The following is a 25,272-nucleotide window of genomic DNA, read 5'->3' as shown; positions in this document are numbered from 1 at the left end:
CAGACATCTAAGTTGTGGCAAGATAATTTGCAGAACAGCTTCTCTCTCTCTGTGGCTACAGAGTTCTGTGAAGAAGAGATAATTTTACACATTCTTCCCATAAACACATAAGTAAATTTGCAGGGAAATCAGTGCTAAGGATTTTTGAAAGGAAATTAAATTAGCCTTTTACTCTACCATATCAGCATTAAAAGAATGGCAAATAGTTGTAAATATATATATTTACTAATACCACATAACAGTGCATTGGATAGGCAACCAAAAACTTTTTCAGAATTCCGGAGAGCTAACTTCCAGATTAAGAAAAAAGTTTCAAATCAGTGTTCTTCTCTTGCAGCCTTTTGATGTAAAGAAATGCTTTCAAATTATGCTTAACCATCAGGCTAGGAAATGTAATATACAGTCAGAATCAGAATCAACTTCTAAGTCACCAAATTAAAAGTAGTGTAATATGAAGCCTCTCCAATACATGCTCTGCCTCCTTATCTCAAACAGGAATTACTAAAAGAATTTCACACCACTTTTACCAACATTAGCTGCACTGGCTTCATTGGCTGCTAAACCTGTACCAGACAACACGCCTGCTCTTGAGACCCTGAAGAAGATCCTCAGAAGATCTTAGGGTGTATTCTTGCGAAAACATACACATTTCTGTTTGGTTACAAAGGGATCAGTCCAACCTAGTGAGTCACTGACAGAACCAAGAAAGAATACCCTTAATACTATGCATTTTGTGTATATTGGCTTCTTTGCTTCTGCCTTTTGTTTTATTTAAGAAAAGTATATTGAGGATATCAGCAAACTCCATAAATTGTGATATTCTAAGTAAATAATAAAAACAGATATACGTAGCTTCAGAATAAATTGTGAGGTAAAGCTCTTTCCCTTGTGATCACCATGTAAGTTACAATTGTTGCAACCGACATCACACACAATGTGAAATTATTTATTGTACACTGTTACGATATATAGTAAGAGGACATAATGTAATTGGATAGACTCCAATAAGGCTGGTTCCCTCACCAAGCCCTGATAGTATCACACATAGTATCATAACCAGCCCCTTCAGAAATTAATTAAGACAATTTAGTGTGATCTTTGGAAAATTCATTGGGTGTCTCATAGAAAAGAGGATGTACGGGAAGTCTATGTAACTGTTTCATCATAATGAGAAATTAGTTATGCCTTCATAAGCACCAATTAATCAGGTGTGTCCAGGAAAGATCTCTGCCAGATAAGAGTAGGAAGAATATGGCTTGGAGCGTATTAAAAAGAAGATTACAGGGAAGGTTATGCTAAAACAACACGATTTTATTTTCCACGAGGCTGTATTCCCCTCTACCAATTACTTGTCAGTTTATCGTTTTGCCGTCCCAGCAGCTTCGCATGCCTCCTACACCCTCCAGCTCGCTTCTCTTGGCGGAGCGGGGGAAATAAAAATCCATCTTTGGAAGCCCGAGGGAAATGGCGGCCGCCCGCCCGAGGCGCTGCGCCGGCGGCACCACCGCGGCCCGGAGCAACCACCGCGGCCCGGAGCAGCCTCCGCGGGCGGAGCTCGGCGGGGCTGCGGTCGGGGTTCCCCGCCGCGGGGCGGGCCGGGCGGGGCCGGGCGCCACCTGCCCCCTCCCGTGGCGGCGCGGCCGGCTCGGCTCCCGCCCGGCACACTCCACCCACCGGCGGCTACTTGTGCGCCCCTCGACGGGCCGCCTCCATTTCCCCTCGCGGGCGGCCCGAGGAGGTGACCCCGTCCCGAGCAAAGCGCGAAGGAAACAGCGGCCATGTCGCGGGGCCCCGCCGCACCGGTGCGGCTGCTGGCGCTGCTGGTGAGTACGGGCCCCGACGGGGCGCCCCTGGCCGCGGGGGTCCCCCGGTACCGGGGAGGGGGAAGGCGCTGCTATGCTGCGGGCAGGCTGCGGGGTGTTGCGCGGCGTTGCGCGGAGCTGTGCGGCAGTGGGGGGGCAAGTGCGCCCCGCGGGGTCCGGGGACGGCAGCACTTGGCCCCCGCGCCACGGGGACTCGTGTGCGGCCGCAAGGGAAAGCTCTTCCCCTCGGGGCTTGGCAGCCCCCCGTGGCCGGCTGCTTGTGGCTGGGAATGGGCTTTCTCCTTTCTTTGGATAGCAGTTTGCTAAGCCGACAGCAGGTAAAGGTGGAAAAGCCTTAGGTAGATAAGAACGGTATCTCGAATGGGTGGGGTTTTTTGAGACGCCAGGAGGTACAGAAACCCAGTGAAGAGTTCGCATTATTGCCAACTTCAGGTTCAACATATTATCTGTATTAATAAAGTGCATTACCTTTTGGAAGGAATAGTACCAGGAAGGAAAATGCATCATAAAGTATGATTTAATTGAAGTCTTTGTTGCCTTAGAGAAATGATACCAAATATTTAACAAGCCAAGACACTTCAAGTTTTCTCCTTACCTGCCGTCACTCTTTTTTTAGCCATCAGCCTTTAGACATTCCATCCTATTAAATACCTTTTCAGGCTAAAAGCAAGGACTATTTAATAACAAATTTGAGACCAAAATGCCTAGGGTTTTTTTTTTTATTTGGTGTTTCTAGCTGTGGCACAGGAAGCTCTCCTCCATATCTGTGGCATTGTTCTTTAGCTCCTCACCTTTCCAGGCTGGCAAAATGCCTGCGGAAGTTGGGCCGCCGCTGCTCAGACAAAGGCGAGGGTGGAGGCCAGGCCATGGACTGTGCCAGGGAGCTGCCTGGGAGCTGGGCAGCGTTCAGGAACGGCTTGATGCAGGGTCAGACTGGCAGGTGCTGGAGACTGGGACTTTGCTCCCTGAGCTCGAGATCTTGCAAAGTCAGATTTGTTAGCTGGAGACCTGTTGCCTGGTAACTTTAATGTAGATTTCTGGTTGGCCACAAGTCATCCAGCAAACAGTTGACTTCTTTGCAGCAAGCTGGGAGTTACAGTTTGTTTCAAAAATGTTTTATCTTCATTTTGCCTAGAAGAGCAGTGGGAAACATGCGGAATTCTACTTGTACAAAAGTTTTCACCAATTCTTTCTGTGACGCCTGAAGCCACACCCTTGTCTGTTTTGGTGGGCTTGCAGTGACTCAGGATGCTGCTGGTTTTGCCTGAAGAGCAAAATTATTTTTCTCACCCCTCATCATCTTTAGTCTCAACTAAAGATGGGTCAGGGTACAGTACATAAGAGTAAACTCAGTTTGGTGCCTAAATGCCTCATTGCTGGATGGAATATTAGAGCAAATTAAGCTGTCTTAGTTTTTGTCAGAAAAGTGTGGCAGTAGCCTCCATGACAGAGAGAGGGGCACTGCTGTGTTGTGCCTTTTTTGGCTGCTTGCTTGGTTTGGGTTTTTTTCTCTTATCTGGACAAAGCCATTCATGTGGTGGAAAGTCTAGTTGCTTCTTTGAGAGCATCAGATTAGGGTGATTTATATCCTATGGCATGCAAAAATGGCACTGATAACTTCAAAACCTTAAGAAAGTTACTGAAAAACAAAGCCAGTATTGTCTTCCCAAAGCATCTTCTACCTTAGAAGTGTCAAGAACTATATGTTTTTTCTCTCCCTGTTTTTCTTGGAAGTATGGTATGGTCATCTGTTCTCCCTCCCTGCTGGCGGGGTCTACCCCTGTATCCTCACCCCCAGGTACCTTGCAGAGGTCACAGCAGCTTTCCCCACATCTCTGCCTCTGACGCTTTTCCGAGAAGGTCCAGGCATGCTGAACAGTAGTGAACCCTTAGGGCTGGTCTTGGCTTGGCGCATATCCAGGACACACACCCAGAGCCATGGGCTTGCCGGGAGGGCACAGCTGTTGAGGATTATCGGACTGGGAGGTTTCCTAGCCATTTCTGAAAAGGGTGGACATGATGTCTTCAAGAGAGAAAATCTTAGAACACTTCCTACCTTTGAGTGAAAGAAGAGTTGACAGATGAATCTTACTATGCGAGTGGCAAAACTTATTTTTTCTCTGTACTTCCTTGATATTTAGGATATTAGATTTATGCTGGATATGATGAAATTTGGTCCAGAATACATTAGATCATTATTGTAATGTTAGAGCCAGTAGCAATTATTTTTCAAAATTCATATAAACTAATTAAATTTATATATAATTGAGAGGAAAAAAAAAAGAACGAGAAAACATACTATGATGCTTAGTTATTAGAAAGAGCAAGGGTGAGATAATTCAAAAAAGCATAGTTTCTGTTGTCAGTAACATGCTGAAACATGGTAAAAATATTTACAAGCGTCTGTGCATTGGTTCAACAACTTAATATTGTTTCAGAGAAGGAAAGGGGGGGGGAACCAGTGCTACGGTTAGATATGAAAGCGTGTGAGAAATACATGAGATCTAATGTTTTATGCATCCCATTGAACTGAAGTGGTATGTAATTTTGGATGCCGGACTTTAGAATAAAGTGGATCCACCCAGGGGAGACTAGAAGAAAGCAAAAAATGCAAGCTAAATTCAGGAAATTCTGTTCTATGATTCTTGAAGTGTGATTCAAGATCTGAGAACTGAGAAAAGAAAGTGGGTAAGATGCATAAGTTTCCAGATACATGAAGGGTAATCAAGAATAAAAGTGAATTGTTAACAGGATTGTCAACATGGCAAAGAGGGAGATTTGGTTTAAGAGTAAGACATCTCAGTATAGGTGTTCGAGTTTCTGTTATGGTAAATGGAGGTGCAGTGGATGCAGAGTGCACCTATTTGGTTGGATCAAACTGTGCTTTCGAAGCAGATCTCCAGACTGTGTGAATCTGATCCCTTCTGGGTGAAACTATGTTGGGACATGCATCCGTCTGCTCGTAGGTGTTTGGTCTGTGTGACCAGGTTAATTCTAGTCTGAGGTAACAACCACAAAACATGGGTTGTGTAGTGGTGGGTTCTCAGCAGCAACTGCTTTGCCCAACAAATCCTCTTGTGTTGGGCTTACAAAGTAGACATAGCTACAGGCAGCGGAGTCCAGAGAGAAATAGCAGATGTGAGCTGGTTTTGGAGTGAGTTGAATTGCACTCTGATGTCCTTGTCTGTATGGGCTGTATTTCTGTTGAGTATAACAGAAGTTTAGGCACTGAGTGTTCATTTAGACATGCAAATTTGTGTGCCTTAATCTAGAACTGAATCTTATCCAAACAGCAATATGAACAACTTTCAAAGAGCTAAAAATTAGAATAATAAAATTAGGATAAAAATTAACAAAAACTTTTCCATTTGTAAGATTAGCTAGGCATCACCTTAGGTTAGCTAGTAAGGCTGGGGGACCTTCTTCACTTGTTTTTATGAAGAAGTTAAACGGTTGCCAGGAAGCACTTAGTGTAGTGTTAGTGCAGTCTTGCCCCAGGGCCAGGAGATGGGCTAGCAGATAATTTGGATGTTCTCTTCAGCCTGCTTCTCTAAGTGTGGAAGATCTCCACTTGCTCATCCTCTTCAACACCAGACTGACTCACAAGAGGTACGAGATCCAAATCTCCCAACACACAGCGTACGTGAAACACCACATTTCTAGGACATACTGTTTCATAATGTAGCTAATACGGACACATACCTTCTTGCTTGCTCAGTCTGGATCTTTACGTTATAAAATTAAGCTGCGTGTTCAAAACCTGTCCTTTAGTCACTTCCTGACTATACATGAACATGGATTTGGGCAAGAACAGCCTTGCGCTCCCTGTACATGGCAATCACTCCGTTCTTTCCCCTGTTCTCTCACCTACTCCTGCTGCTTTCCTGTAGTATTTCATTCTAGTTCTATTACTTCGGGCCTCAGGCTTTCCACTTCATTTTCTGTAACAATCCAGTTTTCTTCTGACAATGCCTTCTCGGCTGTGTCATCAGTAAATGTCTCTTTTGTGCCAAGGCTATGATCCACATCAAATGACAGACAGGGCTTTCCTACTCCCTCTAAGCCATTTAAAAGAAGGATATTAAAAAAAAAAAAGTCAGAATTCAGGACTGTTGGATATGTGACTTTTTACTTTTCCTTGAAGAAAAAGTCATTGAAAAGTTCTTTACCCCTTCAAAATTTTAGAACATTAAAAATTTTTCTATAGAAATGAAGGATCCCTTTATATACTAGTTCCACATGTACTTATGCACCTTGTAAATAAAATTGCCGTTCTTAAACACCTTTTGTAGATATCTTAGAAGTCTCTTATGAGATTACCTGCAGACTGGAGATTGAAAAGTTCAAGAGCAGAAGTATTTTTTACTGTCTTAGCAGTAAAACAATGTTTTGAGGCTGCTTCTCTACTAAGCAAACAAATCGATTTTTACTTTTAGTTATCTTAATGGAAGACTTTCTCTTTATAAAGACTAACGGGATTTTCTTGATATGTATCTCAATGGACGACCTGCGTATTCTTGAACTTCCGGCACTTCTGTTTATACTTTGGTTCTCAGGTTTCCAATACAAGGAAACTTCTTACCTTAAGCCTCTTGTCTTCATTCAGTATTGAGATGGAAACACTTTTCCCTTCAGTTTGCCAGTAAGAACAAACAAGGATGTTCACAATGACATCTTGACAACTGTTCAGCTTCTGAAATTGTTGTAGCTTCTGTTGGAAAACCTTGACTATAAACCAGAATTCTTCTCTCACTCCTGCTGGTAAAATTTCATTAATCATAAAAATATTTTTTAAAAATCCATATAACTAATAAAACCAAATAATATTAAGAATATTAATGAAAACAACTTGGTCTAAGGTGTAGTATCTTGTAGCCCTCACAACACATATCTCTTAGGGAACTTAATTGCTTGCTGATTTTTGTGTTCAGAATGTATACATTGGGAAAATTGCTATTGGAGAAACAGTTTTGTTGTGCAAGTCGAAACAGCAGCCTGCTACATTGCTCAACACCATCCTCTGCATTGCTGTATTGTGTGGGAAAGAGATAACATCTTAAGAAAAAAAAAGCTGTCATCAATACGGCAATCAGGGCTGAGTCAGAGGGATGGACAGGGAGAACCCAATCAACAGTCTGGAAGCCAGTCAAAAAGAATATTAAGAAATACTCCCTGACATATTTTGCTGGTAAATCACCTTTTCTGTGCCTGCTTTTCCTTAGGCATTAGTATTAAAAAGAAAACCACCAAAGATGCAAAATGTAGGTCGATATAGTAGTTCTGAAAACAATAGAAGTGTTCTCTTCTCTGCTTATACAAAGCTCAAAAGCTCTATTTATTGGTTTCACATGTTATAATAACCTACTTCTTGTTGTTATTGTTTCCCAGTGCCTACATTTATGCACTGTTTGAAGAGTTTTGTTTCTTGCGTAGTCTTTGTTACGCAGAGAGTGGACGTAAGCAACAAGGACTCTGGTAATTTTGCTGATGTCTCCAGTTCCTTCCATCTAGCATGGTGTTCAGGGACATGCATAGCTGTCCTGGGCCATCCTGGTGCATGAGGAGATGGACAGTCCCAATACTGGATGTTGGCACATAAGGTTTTGTCAGAGCATGATTTGCTTGCTAGTATGCACATGTCTCTGCCTCGTTTACGAAAGGGGTGTATAAATGACATTTATCCTCCCTGCAAGACACTAAGTAGAGAACTGCTTCTAGCATGTACACTTCAGCAGATGTTTTGATTAGTTCTTCCTTTTAAATGTTATCCAACCTTTATTGTTCACTTATGTGGTTGGTAACCCACCGCAGCCTGTCTAATCCATGATTTTCCCAGAAGAGGGAGCTTCTCCAGGGTGCTGCTGGCAACCAGCACTTACTTCCATGGCACTTTCACATAGTTTTGGAATACTGAAGCATTATTTGGCACTAGAAAATTGTTGTTAAAATGTATATAATGTATATAAAGTTTGCCATTATAAAAAACAAAACAAAACAAAAAGGTGAATTGCCTATTATCTGTTTCCTGGTATTGCAGAATCACAGAATGTTCGGGATTGGAAGGGACCTCGAAAGATCATCTAGTCTAATCCCCCTGCCAGAGCAGGAACACCTAGATGAGGTTACACAGGAAGGCGTCCAGGCGGGTTTTGAATGTCTCCAGAGAAGGAGACTCCACAACCTCCCTGGGCAGCCTGTTCCAGTGCTCTGTCACCCTTACTGAGAAGAAGTTTCTTCTCAAATTTAAGTGGAACCTCCTGTGTTCCAGTTTGTACCCATTACCCCTTGTCCTACCATTGGTTGTCACCAAGAAGAGCCTGGCTCCATCCTCGTGACACTCACCCTTTATATATTTGTAAAAATTAATGAGGTCACCTCTCAGTCTCCTCTTCTCCAAGCTAAAGAGACCCAGCTCCCTCAGCCTTTCCTCATAAGGTAGATGCTCCACTCCCTTAATCATCTTTGTTGCCCTGCGCTGGACTCTCTCCAGCAGTTCCCTGTCTTTCTGGAACTGAGGGGCCCAGAACTGGGCACAATATCCCAGGTGTGGTCTCACCAGGGCAGAGTAGAGGGGCAGGAGAACCTCTCTCGACCTACTAACTACCCCCCTTCTAATACACCCCAGGATGCCATTGGCCTTCCTGGCCACAAGGGCACAGTGCTGGTCATCCTGCTGTCCACCAGGAGCCCCAGGTCCCTTTATCCTACGTTGCTCTCTAATAGGTCATTCCCCAACTTATACTGGAACCTGGGGTTGTTCCTACCCAGATGCAAGACTCTACACTTGCCCTTGTTATATTTCATTCAATTTTTCCCCACCCAACTCTCCAGCCTGTCCAGGTGTCGCTGGATGGCAGCACAGCCTTCTGGCGTGTCAGCCACTCCTCCCAGCTTCATGTCATCATCAGACTTGCTGATAGTACACTCTATTCTCTCGTCCCAATCATTGATTAATATATTGAATAATTAATTGCTTATTATCTGTTTCCTCCTGGAGAAAAATGAAAAACTTCATAATTATTTAATTATAGCGTGTTTTTAATGTAAATGGTTATTGGTACATTTTTCAGAAGTTCTTATGAGTAAATAGTAAATATTAATTGAAAGAGGTCAGATGTCTTCTTCCTTATGGTTTTGTTGTTATGAGGTAGGCTATGTCCATTAAGTTTTAGTACTGCTAAAGTGATGTAAAATTAATCATTATTTTCATAACTTTCATTGCAGATCTGTTTGAATTATGGAAATGGACTCTATGTGAAGGTAGGAAATAATGGAAAACTGCTTTTCTTTATCTGTGTCTGAAGAAGGGTCTGAAGAGCAAGTGTCAAAGGCCTGCTTTACTTCAGTTGATAAATATCTTGATTTTTACCATTTTCTGCAATGTGAAAGTTGTATAATGAATAAATAAATGAATAAAATGTAATGAATAATAACCTGAAAGCCAAAATGTAAGTGAATAGATGCCTACATCCATCAAAGTGGGTGGAGTTCAACTTTGAGAAACCTCCCCTAAAATATTAAATTTGTAGAACTCTCTTTTTAAACTCTCTGTAAATGAAATCAACTATTAATTTATGGAAGGTGTTAGTTGTGGAAACATTTCTGGTTGTTAATCTAGGAGCCAACAGACACTGCAGGGACTAAGCTGGACAGAAGGACAAAGGGTGTCATGCAGATTGAGAGTGAGGGGTAGTTGAGCAAGGATAGCAGAGACAGTGTATGGGTTTGGCCTGCTTTTTCACGTACTCTGGTTCAGAGAGAAGGCTGAGTATGAGGCAGTATTGGTGGGATGCCTAACAAGTTAATAAGGCAGAAATGGTGGTTTAAAATAGCCTTAGTGCCAAACCTCTTCCCAAATCTTATGACAAGCACTTAAATCTTCCAGAACAGGTGCTTTTTTGCCAACCCCTGGTCATGGGGGCTTGCTAATCTATTTAAAGCCTGTCTTACCTAATTCTGTCTTGATGAAAAGACTAGTGTTGTTTTCCTCTTCAAACAATTTGAGGAATAGGTAGCTCTTAGATTGTGGCTTGGAAGGCTAGTGTTGCTCTGTGATTTTGAAGTTACTGGGTCTTGAAGGAGTAAAAGCTATCCAGAAGTGTGGGCTACAGCAGCAATAAAGTATTCATCTGAAGTGGCTCAATGTAATGTTGACACTCAACCTTGTTTTTTCACAGGTTTATGATCAAAATGGCAGGAATGGCATGTTGTCTCACCCCGACAGCCTAGTCAGACAGAAGCGAGAATGGACAGTCCCTCCAGCTTTCATACGGGAAGAGGAAGACAATTCCTACAAGAACCCAATTGCTAGAGTAAGCCCAGAGAAGAGATAAATACAGAATACACATAAAAATAGAGATTAAAATGTAAAATAAGGGTGTGGCTGCCCCAAGCACACGCACAAATATTTCTTGAATTTGAAAGGACTGTTGAATGTCAGTTGAAGATCGGCACATTTCCTTCTGTTTCCCTCCTTCAGCAGATGAGTTGCTCTTGTAGCCTGGTTTGACCCAGTCTCATCTTTTCCCAGCCACCAGTTTTCATAAAACTTTTGGGAACACAATATCTTTTGAGTTTTTTTACTCCATCACCCCTACTCAGCTGTGTTTGAAGTTGGCAAGTGGGTCCCAAAACCACTGGTGGTGTTTGGGCAGAAGAGTGTACATGGGGCATGATTATGTATGCCTAATTTTTTTAGGAAACAGACTAAACATAAACAAGGTGTTGTTCTTTGTGCAAGAGTAATATGCATTTGGTTCAGCACCGGTGTTGAAACCTGAATTCACCACGCTTGTCACTTCAGCATGTAACGTACCTGCAGATGGTAGCAGGCTGTTACCCTCTGCTTGGGCTGCACCTTGATAGTGATGCTGGCACAAGACGCATGTGCTTTTCCAGATGTTTCAGGCGTTCGCTGATGGCAGAGGAAGGGTATATATAACCTCTAGTCTCTGCAGCCTTTTCAACCTGTTCCTCTCCAGTTCTGACCTTTCTTCCTCCACCCTGTCACTTCTTCAGTCCTGGCCACACTTGCTAGCTTGGGTCTAATGTCCCTTAAAAAATTGTTGTATTTTATTTTCAGGCTTTACTCAAGCAACTTCAGTCTCCTCTGCTTAACTCATTGTTCCAGAGGTTTTGTTTGGTTTTGGTTTTGTTTTCTTGGTCTTTCTCGTTTTATTTGCCACCATCCATTTGATCAGCTGGTTTCCTTCTTCCCTCACTTCAGACTTTCACCTTACCACAGGGGTTTTCCAGGCTTTACTTACACTTGTATCCCTGCACTTGTACCCTATCCTATCCTCTTGTTGTCCAAACAGACCAAATTTTCTTCTCCCAGAGACCTCTTCACTCTACAGTTCCCAGCTATTGTACTGCCCGTCATGTTCCTCGTCTCCCTGCACAAGATCCTCAGATGGAACTTTTAACTCTTCCTGCATTTGTCTCAACATCTCGACACGCAAAGGAGTGCAGGAAAATATGTGCTTAGTATTTATATTGTTTGTTCATTACAAAAGTATTTTATTTGCATTTTTTAATGTGGTTTTATTTACTGAACTGTATTTAATCTGTTATACTCCTGCTAGATACATTCTGATCTTGAAGCTTCAGGAACAGTGGTGACTTACACTATAACTGGTCAAGGAGTAACAGAACCCCCTTTTGGATTATTTGTTATCGATGGCAAGACTGGAAACCTGAACATAACAGGAAAGGTTGACAGGGAAAAGACTCCAATCCTGCTTGTAAGTTGAATGGTTAGTTTTTTCTTATAGGTGCCCACCTATCAATTTTTAATTTATTTTGTTCAGATGTGTTTGCTTAAATTAGTTTTAAAGTTTCTGGATATTTGTGTGTGTATGCATGCTTATATTTATAAGCATATAATATATGATTGATTAATGCTTACATTTAGTTATATGTATTATATATTTCTATTTTGCATATGTATTTTTATATATTTCACTGCCACTCGTATTTACTTATTGTTTCTGTCTGTATCATTTCAGCTCAGAGGTCATGCTCTAGATAGGAATGGAGAAAAACTGGAAGAACCAATAGACCTCCCCATTAAAATTGTGGATATAAATGACAATTTTCCGGTGTTTTCACATGAAGTTTTTGTTGGTTCAATTGAAGAATTAAGTGAAACAGGTAACATTATTTTTAGAATTTTTTTTCTTTTAGCTTTTCACAATGCATGCAAGGGCACAAATGAATATACTCTTTGCAGCAGTGTATCTGCAGTGACAAGGATGCATTTTCTTGCTTGCATAAGCCAGGTTATCCATGTCTGAATGAAAGTTTTTATTCAGGGCTAAACTGTGTGGCATGATGATGGGAAAGTGTCCACATAAAGGCAACAAGACAGCAATACTTCCTCTTATGACATCTTTGGTTTGGTGTCAAAGTTACCACAATTCCAGAGGCCAGAGTCGCTCAGCAGGAATTGCAGGGGAAATGCAGTTTACTGTCTGGTCTCATAATCCCAGCCTATTCGGGAGCAGCCTCCACCATGCTCATGAGAAGCCCCCTTTCGTCTGTGGGCTGGAGAGGTACTTCACTGTTAAGTGCATATGGCTGTGACCTAACCCTCCAAGAATAAGTTAGTGGCAGTTTTCCTATTGATGTCAGTAAACATAAGAGCAACAGGTTATTTCCCAGAAGATAAGAAAAGCTGGAGTAAAACAACCTAATAAATACCTGACATTGTGTCCCTTTCAACGTCACGGTAATCTGAAGCAACAAATTACTGACCATCCGCTTGGGTGAGATTGAATTCCATTAGCTCACTTTCAGGTCAGTAGTGGCCATATGGTAATTGCTTCTTTACCTGAATTCCAACTAATATTCAAACTCAGGCACTGCACACTGTGGTACACCCTTTCCCAGAGGACAAAATCCTGCACCATGAGTTGTAAGGGGGTTGTGCCATGGGGACCACCATGTATTTTGAGTGAAGCTGTTGGGAAACGCAGCTTGTTGTGCAAAAACTGTTTCTTTCTTCTCTATATGGTATCTACAGTTTTCTGATGGAATTTTTGTGAGAATTCAACCTGTTGTACAATTCTAGTGCATTGATTTCTGTGAGTTACAGACATGGTGATACGTTTTTTTTGTTTGCTAGAAGATATACGTTTAACTTGTATTATTTGGATTTTAGGAATGGTTCTTCAGGTCTATTCATTAAATAAAGTCATGAGCATCAGAAAATTGTGTGGTGCATCTGACAACAGTCCCCTAATCTGATGAATTACTGTAAAATCACTTGGCAGTAGATATCAGTGTAAACATACTACATTTTGGTTTTTTTCCAGGTACCATTGTAATGAGGGTAAATGCAACAGATGCAGATGAACCAAATAACCTAAATTCCAAAATTGCCTACAGGATCATTTCCCAAAGGCCTAGCGCTGCATTCAGTATGAATAAGGATACTGGTGAGGTTCGAGTGGCAACAGTAAACCTTGACAGAGAGGTAAAAAAACAAAACAACCTCCCATTTTTTGTCTATTAAAAGCGATCTTCTGATACCTGTTATATCACCTACAGCTCCGCCTGCCAGGTTGGAGACCTGAGCCTCCTCTTAACTTCCTTCACCTCCCTTAGGAATGAAGCTTTGTCTGGCCAGTGCATGTTTTTCAGGGGTTGGGGAAAGAGGGGGGGTGACAGGATCAAGGTTGTATTTCCTCTGTCACCTCTCTAGCACAACACCAGCCCCTTGGCTGTTGATTTCTCTCTCCCCATGCAGCCAGGGCAGCAGTTAATGAAACAAGGGGTCGTTTCTCTGTGCTGGAAAGCATATGGCAAAGACAACCTAGATCACCATCTGCAGAGCTGCTGCCTACATCTAGATTTTTGTAGCCTTCTGTGCAAATCATGGTGCAAAGAGATAGGATAAACGCTGCAATGAAACACCATTGAAAGCCACATATTACCAGCAACTTTACCTGTGCTTGCATGAATTTTCACTGGCCAGCAGATGGTGATCTGGCTGTTAGCTTTACAGATGAGAGCAACATCTCTGCCTTTAGCCCTGTGCTGACATGCAGGTATTGCTGGTCCTGTCCCTGGTTTTGGCCACTGATTTTTTTTTTTTATTTATTTTTTAATTATTTTTTATTTTGCCATGCAAGGACAGTTTAGCTTTTTGTGGGGGAGGTGGAAAAGTCCCAAATCCTTTTCAAATCCTCAGTTCTACTCCAGCAGAGCCTGTCAAGGTGGTTGTGTGTGAGATTCACTATAGAGAGAAGCTATAGTTGGCCACAAGGGGGTTTACCAAAATGTAATAGATGGAACACAGCAAAGGAAAGTTTTTAGCTTGGTTTAAACACTTTTTTCTTATCGTGGCAGGCACATAGTAGCTATTCTTTGGTGGTGGAAGCAAAAGACCGTGGTGGTGAACCAGGTGGGAATGCTGCAACATGTTCCTTAGAAATCAAGATTTTGGATGTCAATGACAATGTGCCCGTGGTTGAAAGTCGTTCAGTAAGTACATTTCCGACAATATTTGTCACATTCCTACACCTGCCAGTATCCTGTTGCTTAATATGAGGTTGTGCACACTTTCTTGCACTGGTGAGATGAGGTAAATCATGACATCTTTTTAAGAAGCGTGCTTTTTTATTGCAGTTTGAAGTAAGCATTGAAGAAAACAGAGCAAATGTGGAAATTTTGCGGATAAAAGTATTTGACAAAGATGAAGAGTTCTCTGATAACTGGCTGGCAAACTTTTCGTTTGTTTCTGGTAATGAAGGTGGCTTTTTTCATATAGTAACAGATAAAAAAACAAATGAAGGAATTTTGACTCTTGTGAAGGTTAGTGTGTTCTTCAGAAAGTCTTCTTTAAATATTAGAATAATTTATTCCCTTTAAGCTGACATACAAATTATTTATATTCAGTCAGTAGGTAAACTTTAAATTTACATGGTGAACACTCCTCCTTTGCCATGTTCTTTGTTGGCGTAGTCAATAATTCCGTGCAAAATAATAATTTTATCCAAGTTTACCATTTACTTTCTGTGTGATCTCAAATATACCTAGTGGGGCAGAAGTTCCCAGCTTTCCTTGTCATTGGGTGACAGTGCTAACACATATGCCGTAAACTTTCCAATGTTTTTGCTGTCCTTGCTGGTCTCAGTTTAAATTTCTTTATTTACCCTGGCCACAGATAATGTTGCAGGCAACAGCTACTTCATGAGCAGTGGTCCACACACTTATTTTATGTATTTCCATAAATTGGAATAATGAAAATAATTGCCATAAATTGGCATTTCTATTTTATGAATTTCATTCTTTAGTCCACAAAAATAGAAGATTCATAGTGCCCTAAGTACCTTTTCTCTTTTTTTTTTTTTCTACTCTGGTTTCCTTATCTGAAAACTGATAATTGTAACAAAAAAATAAAAGCATTATTAAGTAAATGAATTGGTTAAAAAAAATAAAATAAAATGGAAGAGCCAAGTGATATTGAGCACTAATTCTTGAATGTAAAGACAGAATGTGTGGGTTGGACTCATTGCACCTGCCTTATATTAGTTTAAATTCAATAACATAAAGGCATACCTATCATGCAATCCATGATTTATCTATAATCCAATCTTCTTAAAAATAAGAAGAGTAATGTTCCTTTTGTAATTCTAAAGAACTGAAGCATTACGTATTGAGGTATTGAAACTAACATGTTAACCAACAGTTCTTGTTTGCACTATAGCATCCTTACTGTCTAAATAAGGATGCTACAGTGTTATTTAAATAGTATTATTTAAATAGTATTATTTAAATATTAAATGTATTAATGTTGTTTGGATAACAGATTCTGTCAAATTCTGAGTGGTTTTTTTTTGTTGTTTTTTGTTTTTTTAATTGCTCTAGGAACTGGATTATGAAAAAATGCAAAGCCTAAACTTGGGCATTGTTGTTACAAACAAAGCAGAGTTCCATAAGTCAATTAAATACAGTTATAAAGCACCAACAATTCCAATCATAGTTAGTGTGATTAATGTGCGGGAAGGCCCTCTCTTCCCTGGTGGCACAAAAATTATTGAAGCAAGTGAGAAACTGGAGATAGGACAGATTATTGGACAATATCAAGCCTATGACGAAGACATGGGAAAAGCAGCAGTTGACATTAAGTAAGAATCTTTTTATAATCATCATAACTGAGTATGTCAGAAATCACATCTTACTGTAAAAATGTGTATAATGAACTGAAATAATTTTAGAGACAATAGTTTTCTACTATGCGTAATTCACACCTAAAACAACGTTGTTATCTTCATCTTCATTATTCCATTATGCAGGAAATAGCTGATATGAAAATCCTACTTGTTTTGTTTATATGGTGAGACATAAGTGTTTGTGCTGAAGTTGCCCGTGCTTGCACACTGCTTGTCATGATTGTCTGCTTTTGAGAGTAGATTTACTCGTCTGACTTCATCACTTGCAGAAATATTAGGAAGAAATACACAGAAACATCTAGCGATCGGACAGAAGGGGTGTGAAGTAGATAAGCCTGTGGCTGTGTGTTTAGATCTTGAATCGCAGCTCTTCAGCTAAAACATTGCATCACCACTGTGGCTTTCGCAAGTGGTACAGACCAGCAGAGGTCCATACCCAGCTGTGGACCCCTCTCCTCTACACCTGTAATACCATCTTTCCTGGGTGCTGGCTGCTCAGCTTCTGCTGGGAGCGGGGATGGAGGGAAGGAGGACAATGACCAGCAGCGCAGCTCCTGCTCTTGCTCCGGTTTCGCTCCTTGGGTCTACTTTTTATAATGCCTCCGCACCTAAATCCTGGCTCTACAGGGCAAAGCAGGTTTCAGCTCTCAGGGTAGGTTTATAATCTTAGGTTTATGGTTGAAACCGGTTCCAGTGGCAGGAGAGTCAAACCACAGACCTAGGGATGTGGGCTCTGCTTTAAACGAAGAGTAAACATACTGTGAAGCTGCTTTTTCTGCTGATGGTTGTTTTCCTCATTATAAATGTGTACATCTTTGTCTGCAATTTTAATCAGATACTTGAAAGGAAGCGACATAGCAAACTGGATCACAATAAACTCACAGACAGGTGAAATCCAACTTGCCCAAAATCTTGATTATGAATCATCTTACGTAGTAAATGGTACCTACACATTCACCATGTTGGGCGTAACTACTGGTAAGTTGAGAGGATTTTGTTTTCACACTGATTGGTTTTCTTAGGGTTTAATTTGCCTTTCTACAACTGAAGTTGGTTTAACCTTCCTATCTTTAACTGCCTAAAAGTGAGGCACATAGTACAGTTTCCTGTAGGCTCTGTATTTGGAGGAGAGACATGTGCAACTCATTAAAACAGGATGAACCTTTGAATGGGTTCCTAAGGTGCCCCTTTCTCTTCTTTGACTAGACAGAGGTGAACTTTTTGTAAAAGTTTTGCAAAGACCTAGTCTAATAGGAACATTCCTTGTCAAGGTGGAAATTGCAGGTATGCTAATCAATAGACTTCAGAGTCCTAAGTTTTCTTGAATGTCAAGCAAGAAAGACTCCCTGAACTTCTTGTGTATCTAATTAGAATTCTCCTTTTACAATCTGCATGTTACTATGCAACCATACACAGGACATGCTTTTTTCTTAGATTAAAATAGTAAAAACAACTTGCTTTCAGGAGAACTTTATCAATATGTTTATTAACATTAGGAATGAAATATTGCTCCCATAAGCTCCAGGGAGAGCTCTTTCAACTTATTTTAGCAATGTTTGTGGTTTAGAATTTTTTTTTTAATTGAAATATGCAAGTTTTTCAGTTTTCAAATTAATTTAATTTTTCATATTTTTAAATCTTAGCTGCTCCTACGAAAACAATCACAGGCACAGTCATTGTTCAAGTTAAAGATGAGAATGATAACTGCCCAGTTCTTGTGAACCCCATACAGACTGTGTGTTCAGATGCAAAATCAGTTGATGTTACAGCTCGTGATTTGGATGGTTACCCATACAGTGATCCCTTCAGCTTTACCGTCATTGATGAGCCAGCAGGAACAGCAAGAAACTGGATAATTGCAACCAGAAATGGTAAGAAAATATAATTTTAATTACTTTCAGTTCTTTGGAGTCCAAGTGTTTTAATTTGTTAATTCCAGTAAAACTGACAGTTTGGCTGATCCAGCCTGGAAAAAAGCCCATGTATATGGAGTCAGGTATGAAGACACATCACTCACATTCTGCTAATGGATATAAAAGCATAGTCATGTCTTCTGGGGCCTGTCACCTTCCGTCAGCTGGACCATCTTCACCTAGCTTGATGACCCATATGTGGTGACCAGGATTTAATGGGTAATGCTGGAATTAAGCCATTCTCATCTTCCTACAAAAAACATGCAGTGAATGAGGATGCTTTTTGTTAAAACAGCTTTGGGGATATGGTGATACTGGTTGCAGTTGCTCTGACTTAACAAATCAGCCTGTCTGCATAGTATACCTTGAAAAGGGGAAATACAATGTAATCTAAGATTGTCTAGCATAGTAGGAACAAATCATAAATCACAAGTAATTTTAATGAGTATTTCAAAATGAGATTTACATTTTCTTCTTATGTTTCCATTCATATAAGCCAAGGAAATGCCTGAAGGAAGTGCTTCAGGTAGAATTGAAGGCACCAGAAAACACTTCTTCCCAGATTCATTATTCTGTCCTTTATTGATCCTACAGCATAACACTGCAAAGCAATCAGCAGAGTCACCCTAATGTTTAGGATTAGGACCAAGAAGGAATCTTCTTATCTTCCCTCACCCCTCTTGCAGCCAGACTAGCAGTAATTGTAGGGGTCGCAGCTCTTCCCTGACTGGAAACATCATCTTGGCATCTCTTGTCTAGTTGTGTCCCTGACATGACACAGCCACGGGACCGGGTGGCGTGCTGGCTCCCTCGTCTCTGCCTGTGGCCTATAACATATTAATCTCCTAAAGACTGAAGGTGGTTTTTTATTAATTCAGCCTTTGGCTGTCTGGATGATGTGAAGGTTAACACTACATTGGCAGCTGGGCTGTCTTCCATGATGCGTCTCTGCTGAGGTGAAACTCTTCGCAATTACCTGAGACTGGAAGTGAGCATGGCTGCTTTGTTACCAGCACAAATTATTTGATAAAAATAGGAACACATATGCTCTAGCAGCAGCTAATTAAACTTAATTCCATTGCATTAGCTGGTCTTAACTGGAAGGGGCTTGTTGGGGGGCTGTGAAGGTTTTATTACCCTTAGTTTATAGGAGTCAACTTTCTCTCAACTCATTTCTTGTTTGTCTTTTTCCCCCTTCCTTTTCTGCCTCAGGCACAAGCATACAGCTGATGCCACAAGAACTGAAAACGGGCACAACTGAAGTTCCCATTCTAGTAAAGGATTTCCAAGGGCTGAGCTGTGCTAAAGCACAATCTCTGCAACTGACTGTTTGTAAGTGTGCAGATGGCGGCGGATGCAAAGACAAAATTAGTGGCACTCCGCTAGTGAGTCTGGGACCAGGAGCGATTGCGCTGATCGTCTTGGCATTTTTACTTTTGCTGCGTAAGTAATTGTTTCATGTTATCTCAGAAGCACTGTAAATATGGCCTGCAAGGCATCAGGGAAGAAACAGTCCAGCTCCCAGGTTTTATCATGTTGATATAGTCTGTATAAACTCCTGATCTGTGTGAAGTCCTGGCAAATCCCCGACTAATTTTGGTAACATCAACATTTATCCCTCAAAGGATTTCAAGCTGTGCATTTTAATATATACAATGTTAATATTTGTTTATAGAACTGTAGATAACAGGTGAAGAATCAGTAAGGAATCCTTTCAGTGTTTCCCACACCTCCCCATGTGAACCCTAATTCTTCCTAGTCAAACCTCAGCACCCTCTCCACTCTCCCTCACTGCAGACCCAACTCTGGGGCCTTGTTCTGAGCAGCATGTGTGTTGTTCTTTGGTAAGACGAAATAGATGCTTGAAAATAAGAGAAAAATGTTTGTTGTCAGGGAATGGCCATGTGTACCAGTGCTGTGTTTAAAATGGCAATATTTAATTGCTTGTACTGATAGCAGTCTAACTATGGCAAAACAAAGTTCATGCCCCACAAATATGCTCTGCTACTGAAACTGGATTGTTTTGAGTTCCCAGGCAACGCTCTAGATGTGTCACAGGAGTGGTGAGGTGAAATTTCCATGACACCATGTCATTATCTAGTAGTAAAAGAACGGGAGGAGTTATAAGTGCTGAGGTTGTACATGTGATATTTAGGGCTTGGTTTCGGTATATGAGATCTTCGATAGAAGTATAGCTATATTCATGTGTGGTCATCTGCAGGATTGAAGCCCTGACAGGTTAATTGTTAGTTTACTCTCTAGGAAACCATCTTGGCATATGTTTCTAGGAAATACCTTGAATATTTGGGAACGTGTCTTCATTTTTTATAAGCCCTCATTCTGATTACTAGCTCACTAAAGATATGTTTTGGTATGAGAGCTGACCAAACTGCAGTTTTGGCTTCTTTTAGCATGGTTGAACCCTAATCACATAGTTAATGGCAAACTTCTATTTCCCCATAGTTATTCCACTGTTACTGTTGCTGTGTCCATGCGGTTCTGGAGCGAAGGGATTTGCTGCGATACCCGACTACAGCGAAGAGATGTTGCGTCAGTGGAACAGCGAAGGGGCAGCTCCCCAGGAGAAGGCATGTATCCCTAATAGCATTTCTCTTTTATTTCAATCCAAGCGTTCACTTTGATACTTGGCTTCTCCTCCACATTATGGGCTGGTGTTTCAGGACTGTACAGCAGATTTTAACGACACATGAACATTAATTAAAATTAACCCGGTGAGGCTCAGGGAAGGATACATGGAAGATTAATTCCACCAACAGCCCTAGAAACACCAGCCACAGTGTTTGAATCCCAAAGTCGAGGGAAAGCAATCAAGCAAATGTTGATGATATCTGAGCAAGAGATAGGAGTGTGGGAAAAGTATTGATGTTGTAAAGCGTGAAGCATTTGCATTTGTAAGCCTGGAATGTTCTGCGCCCCTTTGGGAGCATGGTAACAGAGCAAAAGAATGGGCTATAAAGCTTAGCTTCTAGTTTAAAGTTTCAGGTTGCATTTTAACTGACTTCCCTGTGTATTTGGCTTCCTAAACAGAGTAAATTCTTTAAAAAAAAAAAAGGCAGAAAAAAGTGCAAATCTGCAAAGGGAACAGTGAATGCCAAAAGAAGTTTGCCCTTTCTTGTTATGCTACAAAACCCAGTTTTCAAAAAAAGGGCATGACACTGGCATGCTTTTGCACAATAACAAAGAAACAGAAGTAAGGTAAAAGACTTAATTTCGGGCCAATGCTTACACCAAATCCCTGGTGAAAGACAATTAACAGGGAGGCCAAACTTCTAGAAAAGGAGAAAAAAAGCACCATAGAGGCAGCAGGCAGTGCATACTCCCCCACTTTGTGTCTGAGGAAAACTGGGCAGAAAAAGCTGAGCTCCCTGGAGTTTTGCAAGTCTTTTTTTTTTCAATTTCCCACTTTTACTCCCAACCCTTTTGAGTTTCACTAAAATTATCTATAGAAACGTTTCTATGATCCTCCTTGGGAACACAGTTGTGGAAGCTGCACTCTATTTCAGGAGGCCCTTTACTCTTTGCAGCAACATGTGTAAGTGCGAATTCAAACAAGTCATAAGGTTGCACCCTCCCAGGTCCCACCCAGCCCCGCTGCTGGTTTGGTGAGTTCCATGTGCTAGGCTGTGCGGCTTTCATGTCACATCCTAATTTGTTATTTATGTAGCCGGTGCTAAGCCTTATTCCACCCACTGGACTGGGGAGCGCGGTAGCAGCGGCCGACGGAGCAGTAACAGCAGCGGCGGCAGCAGCAGGAATGAGCACAGAGGAAACTGCAACAGGAGGAGGCAGCTCTACCTCTCATTTAAGAGAGCAGCACATCACTGGCACCAAGGAAAGATGGGAAGAGCAAAGGTATCTCCTTTCTGGTGCTGAGTATGGAGCCATGGCAGCCGGAGGGGCTGAAGGCATGACAGCTCTGGCTGGAGGAGGAGTCGCGGTGGGAGCGGCAGGAGCCATGAATGAAGAATTTTTGAGAGACTACTTCACTGATGTAAGCATATGACCTGAGAATAACAATATTTTGATACTTACACGTGGTGTTGTGAAATGCTGTTCATGTTATTACAAGCACAGATGAGTAGATATGGGTATATAAACAGTCCTGATACAGAGATCAATGTTGTGTGCATGTGGAGTTGGGAGCATTGAGAATTTTTGGGTTCAACTCACCTTTGGGACAATGCTCAGTCTTCTAGCACTGGATGCTTACAAGGTGTCCCACAGCAAGACCCTTTTTTCAAGGGAGGTACATTGGAATGGGATCCAGAATATTCAGCAATGACCCCTTGCCCAGGAAGAAGCCATTAGAAAGACTATGTGACATAAATCTCAGGGATTAAGCACATTAAGCTGGCCTATAGGGAGGCACCTGTGACTCATCATGAGTCACAGCTACAAACTTTATAATGGAGCAGGTTTTTGAAAGATAAGCTGTAGATGTCAAACGGTAGAGGGTGGGTCTGCATTTTCAAAGTAGCTGATGAAGTAAGGGTGTTGGACTTGTCTCTTTGCCCAGCAGCCTGAGTGAAGGGCCATTCATCAGAAGCGTATGAGGCACATGTTGCGTTCTCCTTTCGGACTTTTTTATCTGGGTGACTAAACCATTGACCAACAGGCTATTCCTGCTCCTTGCAGTTATTGCTGTTTGCATAATGCAAATTGTTAGTCCTCAGGCTGGTGAGCTCCTTGTAGTAAAAGTTTCACTTCCATATGCCAGGGAATATACAAGTTGTCCATCACCTTTACAAATAAAACATCTTCACACTCTGTAGCTGGCTGATGATGCAGTTCTTCAGGGAAGGAGCTGTGCAGCTTTACTAGTACCACCTCAGGCCAGGGAAGGATTTGAGTTTAAAACACTTTTGTGTCTCCTGAGTGCTCTGGCTACTGGTCTGCTGGGTGAACAGATGCAGCAGCAGCAATTCTGCTTTCCTTCCACTCTTCGTGCTTCCTAATATTAAGACAAACTTTAAGCATAGCTGCCTGCTGAATTCCTTCAGGAGGGCTTCATAAAGGTCATACTAGAATAACCTTTACAATTTTTGGAAGGCTAAAATATCTCAGATTACAGGAAAGAAAGGAAAAAAAAAGACAAATTACCAAACAAAATAGTTCCAGATGTATGCTGATTTTTGTAGAAGCATCTCAGGTAATGTGCCTCCTTCCAGGATCGAATGCAGTTAAACATACAGAGTCAATTTGCGTCTGGATATATACCACGTTACACAGATGCCTGAGCTAATATGCACTGCAGAACTTCAAATGTGGCAGAAAAGTGGTTCTGTGCACAAGCCAGCAACCGCATTAGGTAAAGCTGGTTCAGCAGGCCCAGAGGGTTTGGCTGTCTTAACTCCCTGGAATGGGAGCTGCTGCAAGCATGTACACTGGTGTTTGTGCTATCACCAGCAGCACCTCCATTGCAGACACTGCTTTCAGACGGAGCTGGCCCCGCGGGCACTACAGTCAGAACCTGTGAGCACTCCTAGTTGCAAACTGGCTTGCACAGAGCCTAAACATGTATATGCTGGACTACGTTCCCATACTTATCAAGCCATTTAACTTTGGGATTTTTCTCCTGTTGGGCTCCATGGGTGTGATCCTGCAGGCTATGCTAGTGAAAAGGGCCATGGCAAGTAATGACATGTCAGCATGTACTCATTAAATCTGTGTTTAAATGTTAGGATGCTCATAGGCATGGTTTTGGTACTCTCCCACAAACACCTAGTTAGAGGTGAAGTCCATTCACTGAAGCAAAGTAAAAGCAATCTCTTTTGTGAAGATGGAGCAGTGTCACAAATGGCAAAATTCCGGGTAGGAATAGCAGCATGTGGTGATAGTTCCCAAGGTTTTCAATTTAATCTCAAATGTTTCTTTTCATCAAGTGTACTGTCAAGTTCAGACTAACTTCAAAATAAAGAACAAAAGCCCTTTTAGGTACTGCCACTGCTTGGTTGACAGTTTCTCTCGGTTCTGTTAAATTTTCTTATTTTAACCTTTTTGACCAAGCATTACTGATTTTCAAATTTATTAAGTCTAGAGCTGAAATTAATGAATTTTCGCTTGTTTTTGTTTTCTGTCTGTAGAAAGCTGTCTCTTTTGCGGATGAAGACGAGACTCAAGCTGCAAACGACTGTCTCCTGGTTTATTCCCAGGGAGAGTCAGGCTCACCCCACGGCTCCATCGGCTGCTGCAGCTTTATTGATGGTGATCTTGATGACCATTTTCTTGATGATTTAGGAGACAAATTTAAGACTCTAGCAGAAATATGCATAGGCAGACACATCAACATGAAAGATGGTAGCTCCAGGAATGAATCAGGTTTTGGTCTTAGTGACACAAAGTCACGGTTCTTAGATCAGCAAAATGCTTCCAGCTCCGAACAAGCCTTTGCCTCAGGCAGATGCTTCCAGCCCACGGGCAGCGGCACAGGAGAAGACACCATGTCCAAGGAGGTGGTCACGGAAACAACCTTTGCATCCCGCTCTGGGCAACATGAGGTCCGGCCTCTTCCCACTGCCCATGCAGAGACCAATTTCACCATGACAGAAACATCCTACTCTGCCGGGACTCCTGCCCGCTCAGCCACTGTCTTTCTAGACCCAAAGTTTAACGAGAATGTAGTGGTGACAGAGAGAGTGCTGGCACCCGCATCGAGCTTGCAGGGTATAGTGGAAATCCCTGATTTGCCACATGGAAGTAATCTGGTGTTTACGGAGAGGATGGTGAAGACGGAGGGCGCCGGGTCAGGAGCCATGTTGGGTCAGGATCTCCCTGACTCCCAGTACGTCGTGGTGAGGGAGCGGGAGAGGGTGCTTGTGCCCGCTGCAGAGCAGGGCTCGCTCAGCTTCCCCGCTTCAGCAGAGTGTCGCAGCGTGGTGGTGACAGCCTCGGGGACGCAGAGCAGAGCCGAACAGGCAGCAGGTGCTGGCTGGGGAAGCCAAGAGCACATATTGATCACAGACTCCCTGCGTAACCAGGTGGGCTCCAACGCTGAAGGACCACCTCCTGCCAGTGCCACACTGAGCAAGTCTTCCAGGGTCACCAAGTACAGCACGGTGCAGTACACTCGCTCGTAGCCTGGCCCCTGGCAGGGACGGCAGTATCCAGCACCCTTGTGCCAGCATGTATCTCACCTTGGGCTTTTTCTTGAGACCTGGGTTTGCTGGAGCTTTCAGAATGATATGGACTTGCTTGCAGTAGTTTGTATAAATAAGGATTGTGACCAAGAAGCTAGTACGTAAATCTGCTGTTATTATGCAACATTGGCAGCGATGCTTTTGAAGTGGAAAGATGTAGGAAATATATTTTTTCTTTGTTTTCTATTTTTGTAATTGCTTT

General features: G+C 41.9%; 1 protein-coding gene across 1 annotated transcript; it reads left to right on the top strand.

Annotated features, from left to right (window-relative positions):
• Positions 1-1,778: 1,778 nt before the first annotated feature.
• LOC309436523 (desmoglein-2-like) lies at positions 1,779-25,010 on the top strand (the record flags this gene model as incomplete). Its single annotated transcript, XM_082045773.1, has 15 exons — positions 1,779-1,823; positions 9,048-9,083; positions 10,001-10,135; positions 11,408-11,566; positions 11,831-11,975; positions 13,139-13,299; positions 14,175-14,309; positions 14,454-14,639; positions 15,696-15,955; positions 16,836-16,978; positions 17,644-17,871; positions 19,126-19,356; positions 20,377-20,501; positions 21,599-21,925; positions 24,018-25,010. The coding sequence occupies 15 exons, from the start codon at positions 1,779-1,781 to the stop codon at positions 25,008-25,010; spliced, it is 3,309 nt and encodes a 1,102-aa protein (XP_081901899.1).
• Between the last annotated feature and the right edge of the window lie 262 nt (positions 25,011-25,272).

The sequence above is a fragment of the Streptopelia decaocto genome, assembly GCF_964273445.1.
Source record: "Streptopelia decaocto genome assembly, chromosome: 2".
Classification (NCBI taxonomy): domain Eukaryota; kingdom Metazoa; phylum Chordata; class Aves; order Columbiformes; family Columbidae; genus Streptopelia; species Streptopelia decaocto.
This window is presented reverse-complemented; position numbering and strand designations above follow the sequence as displayed.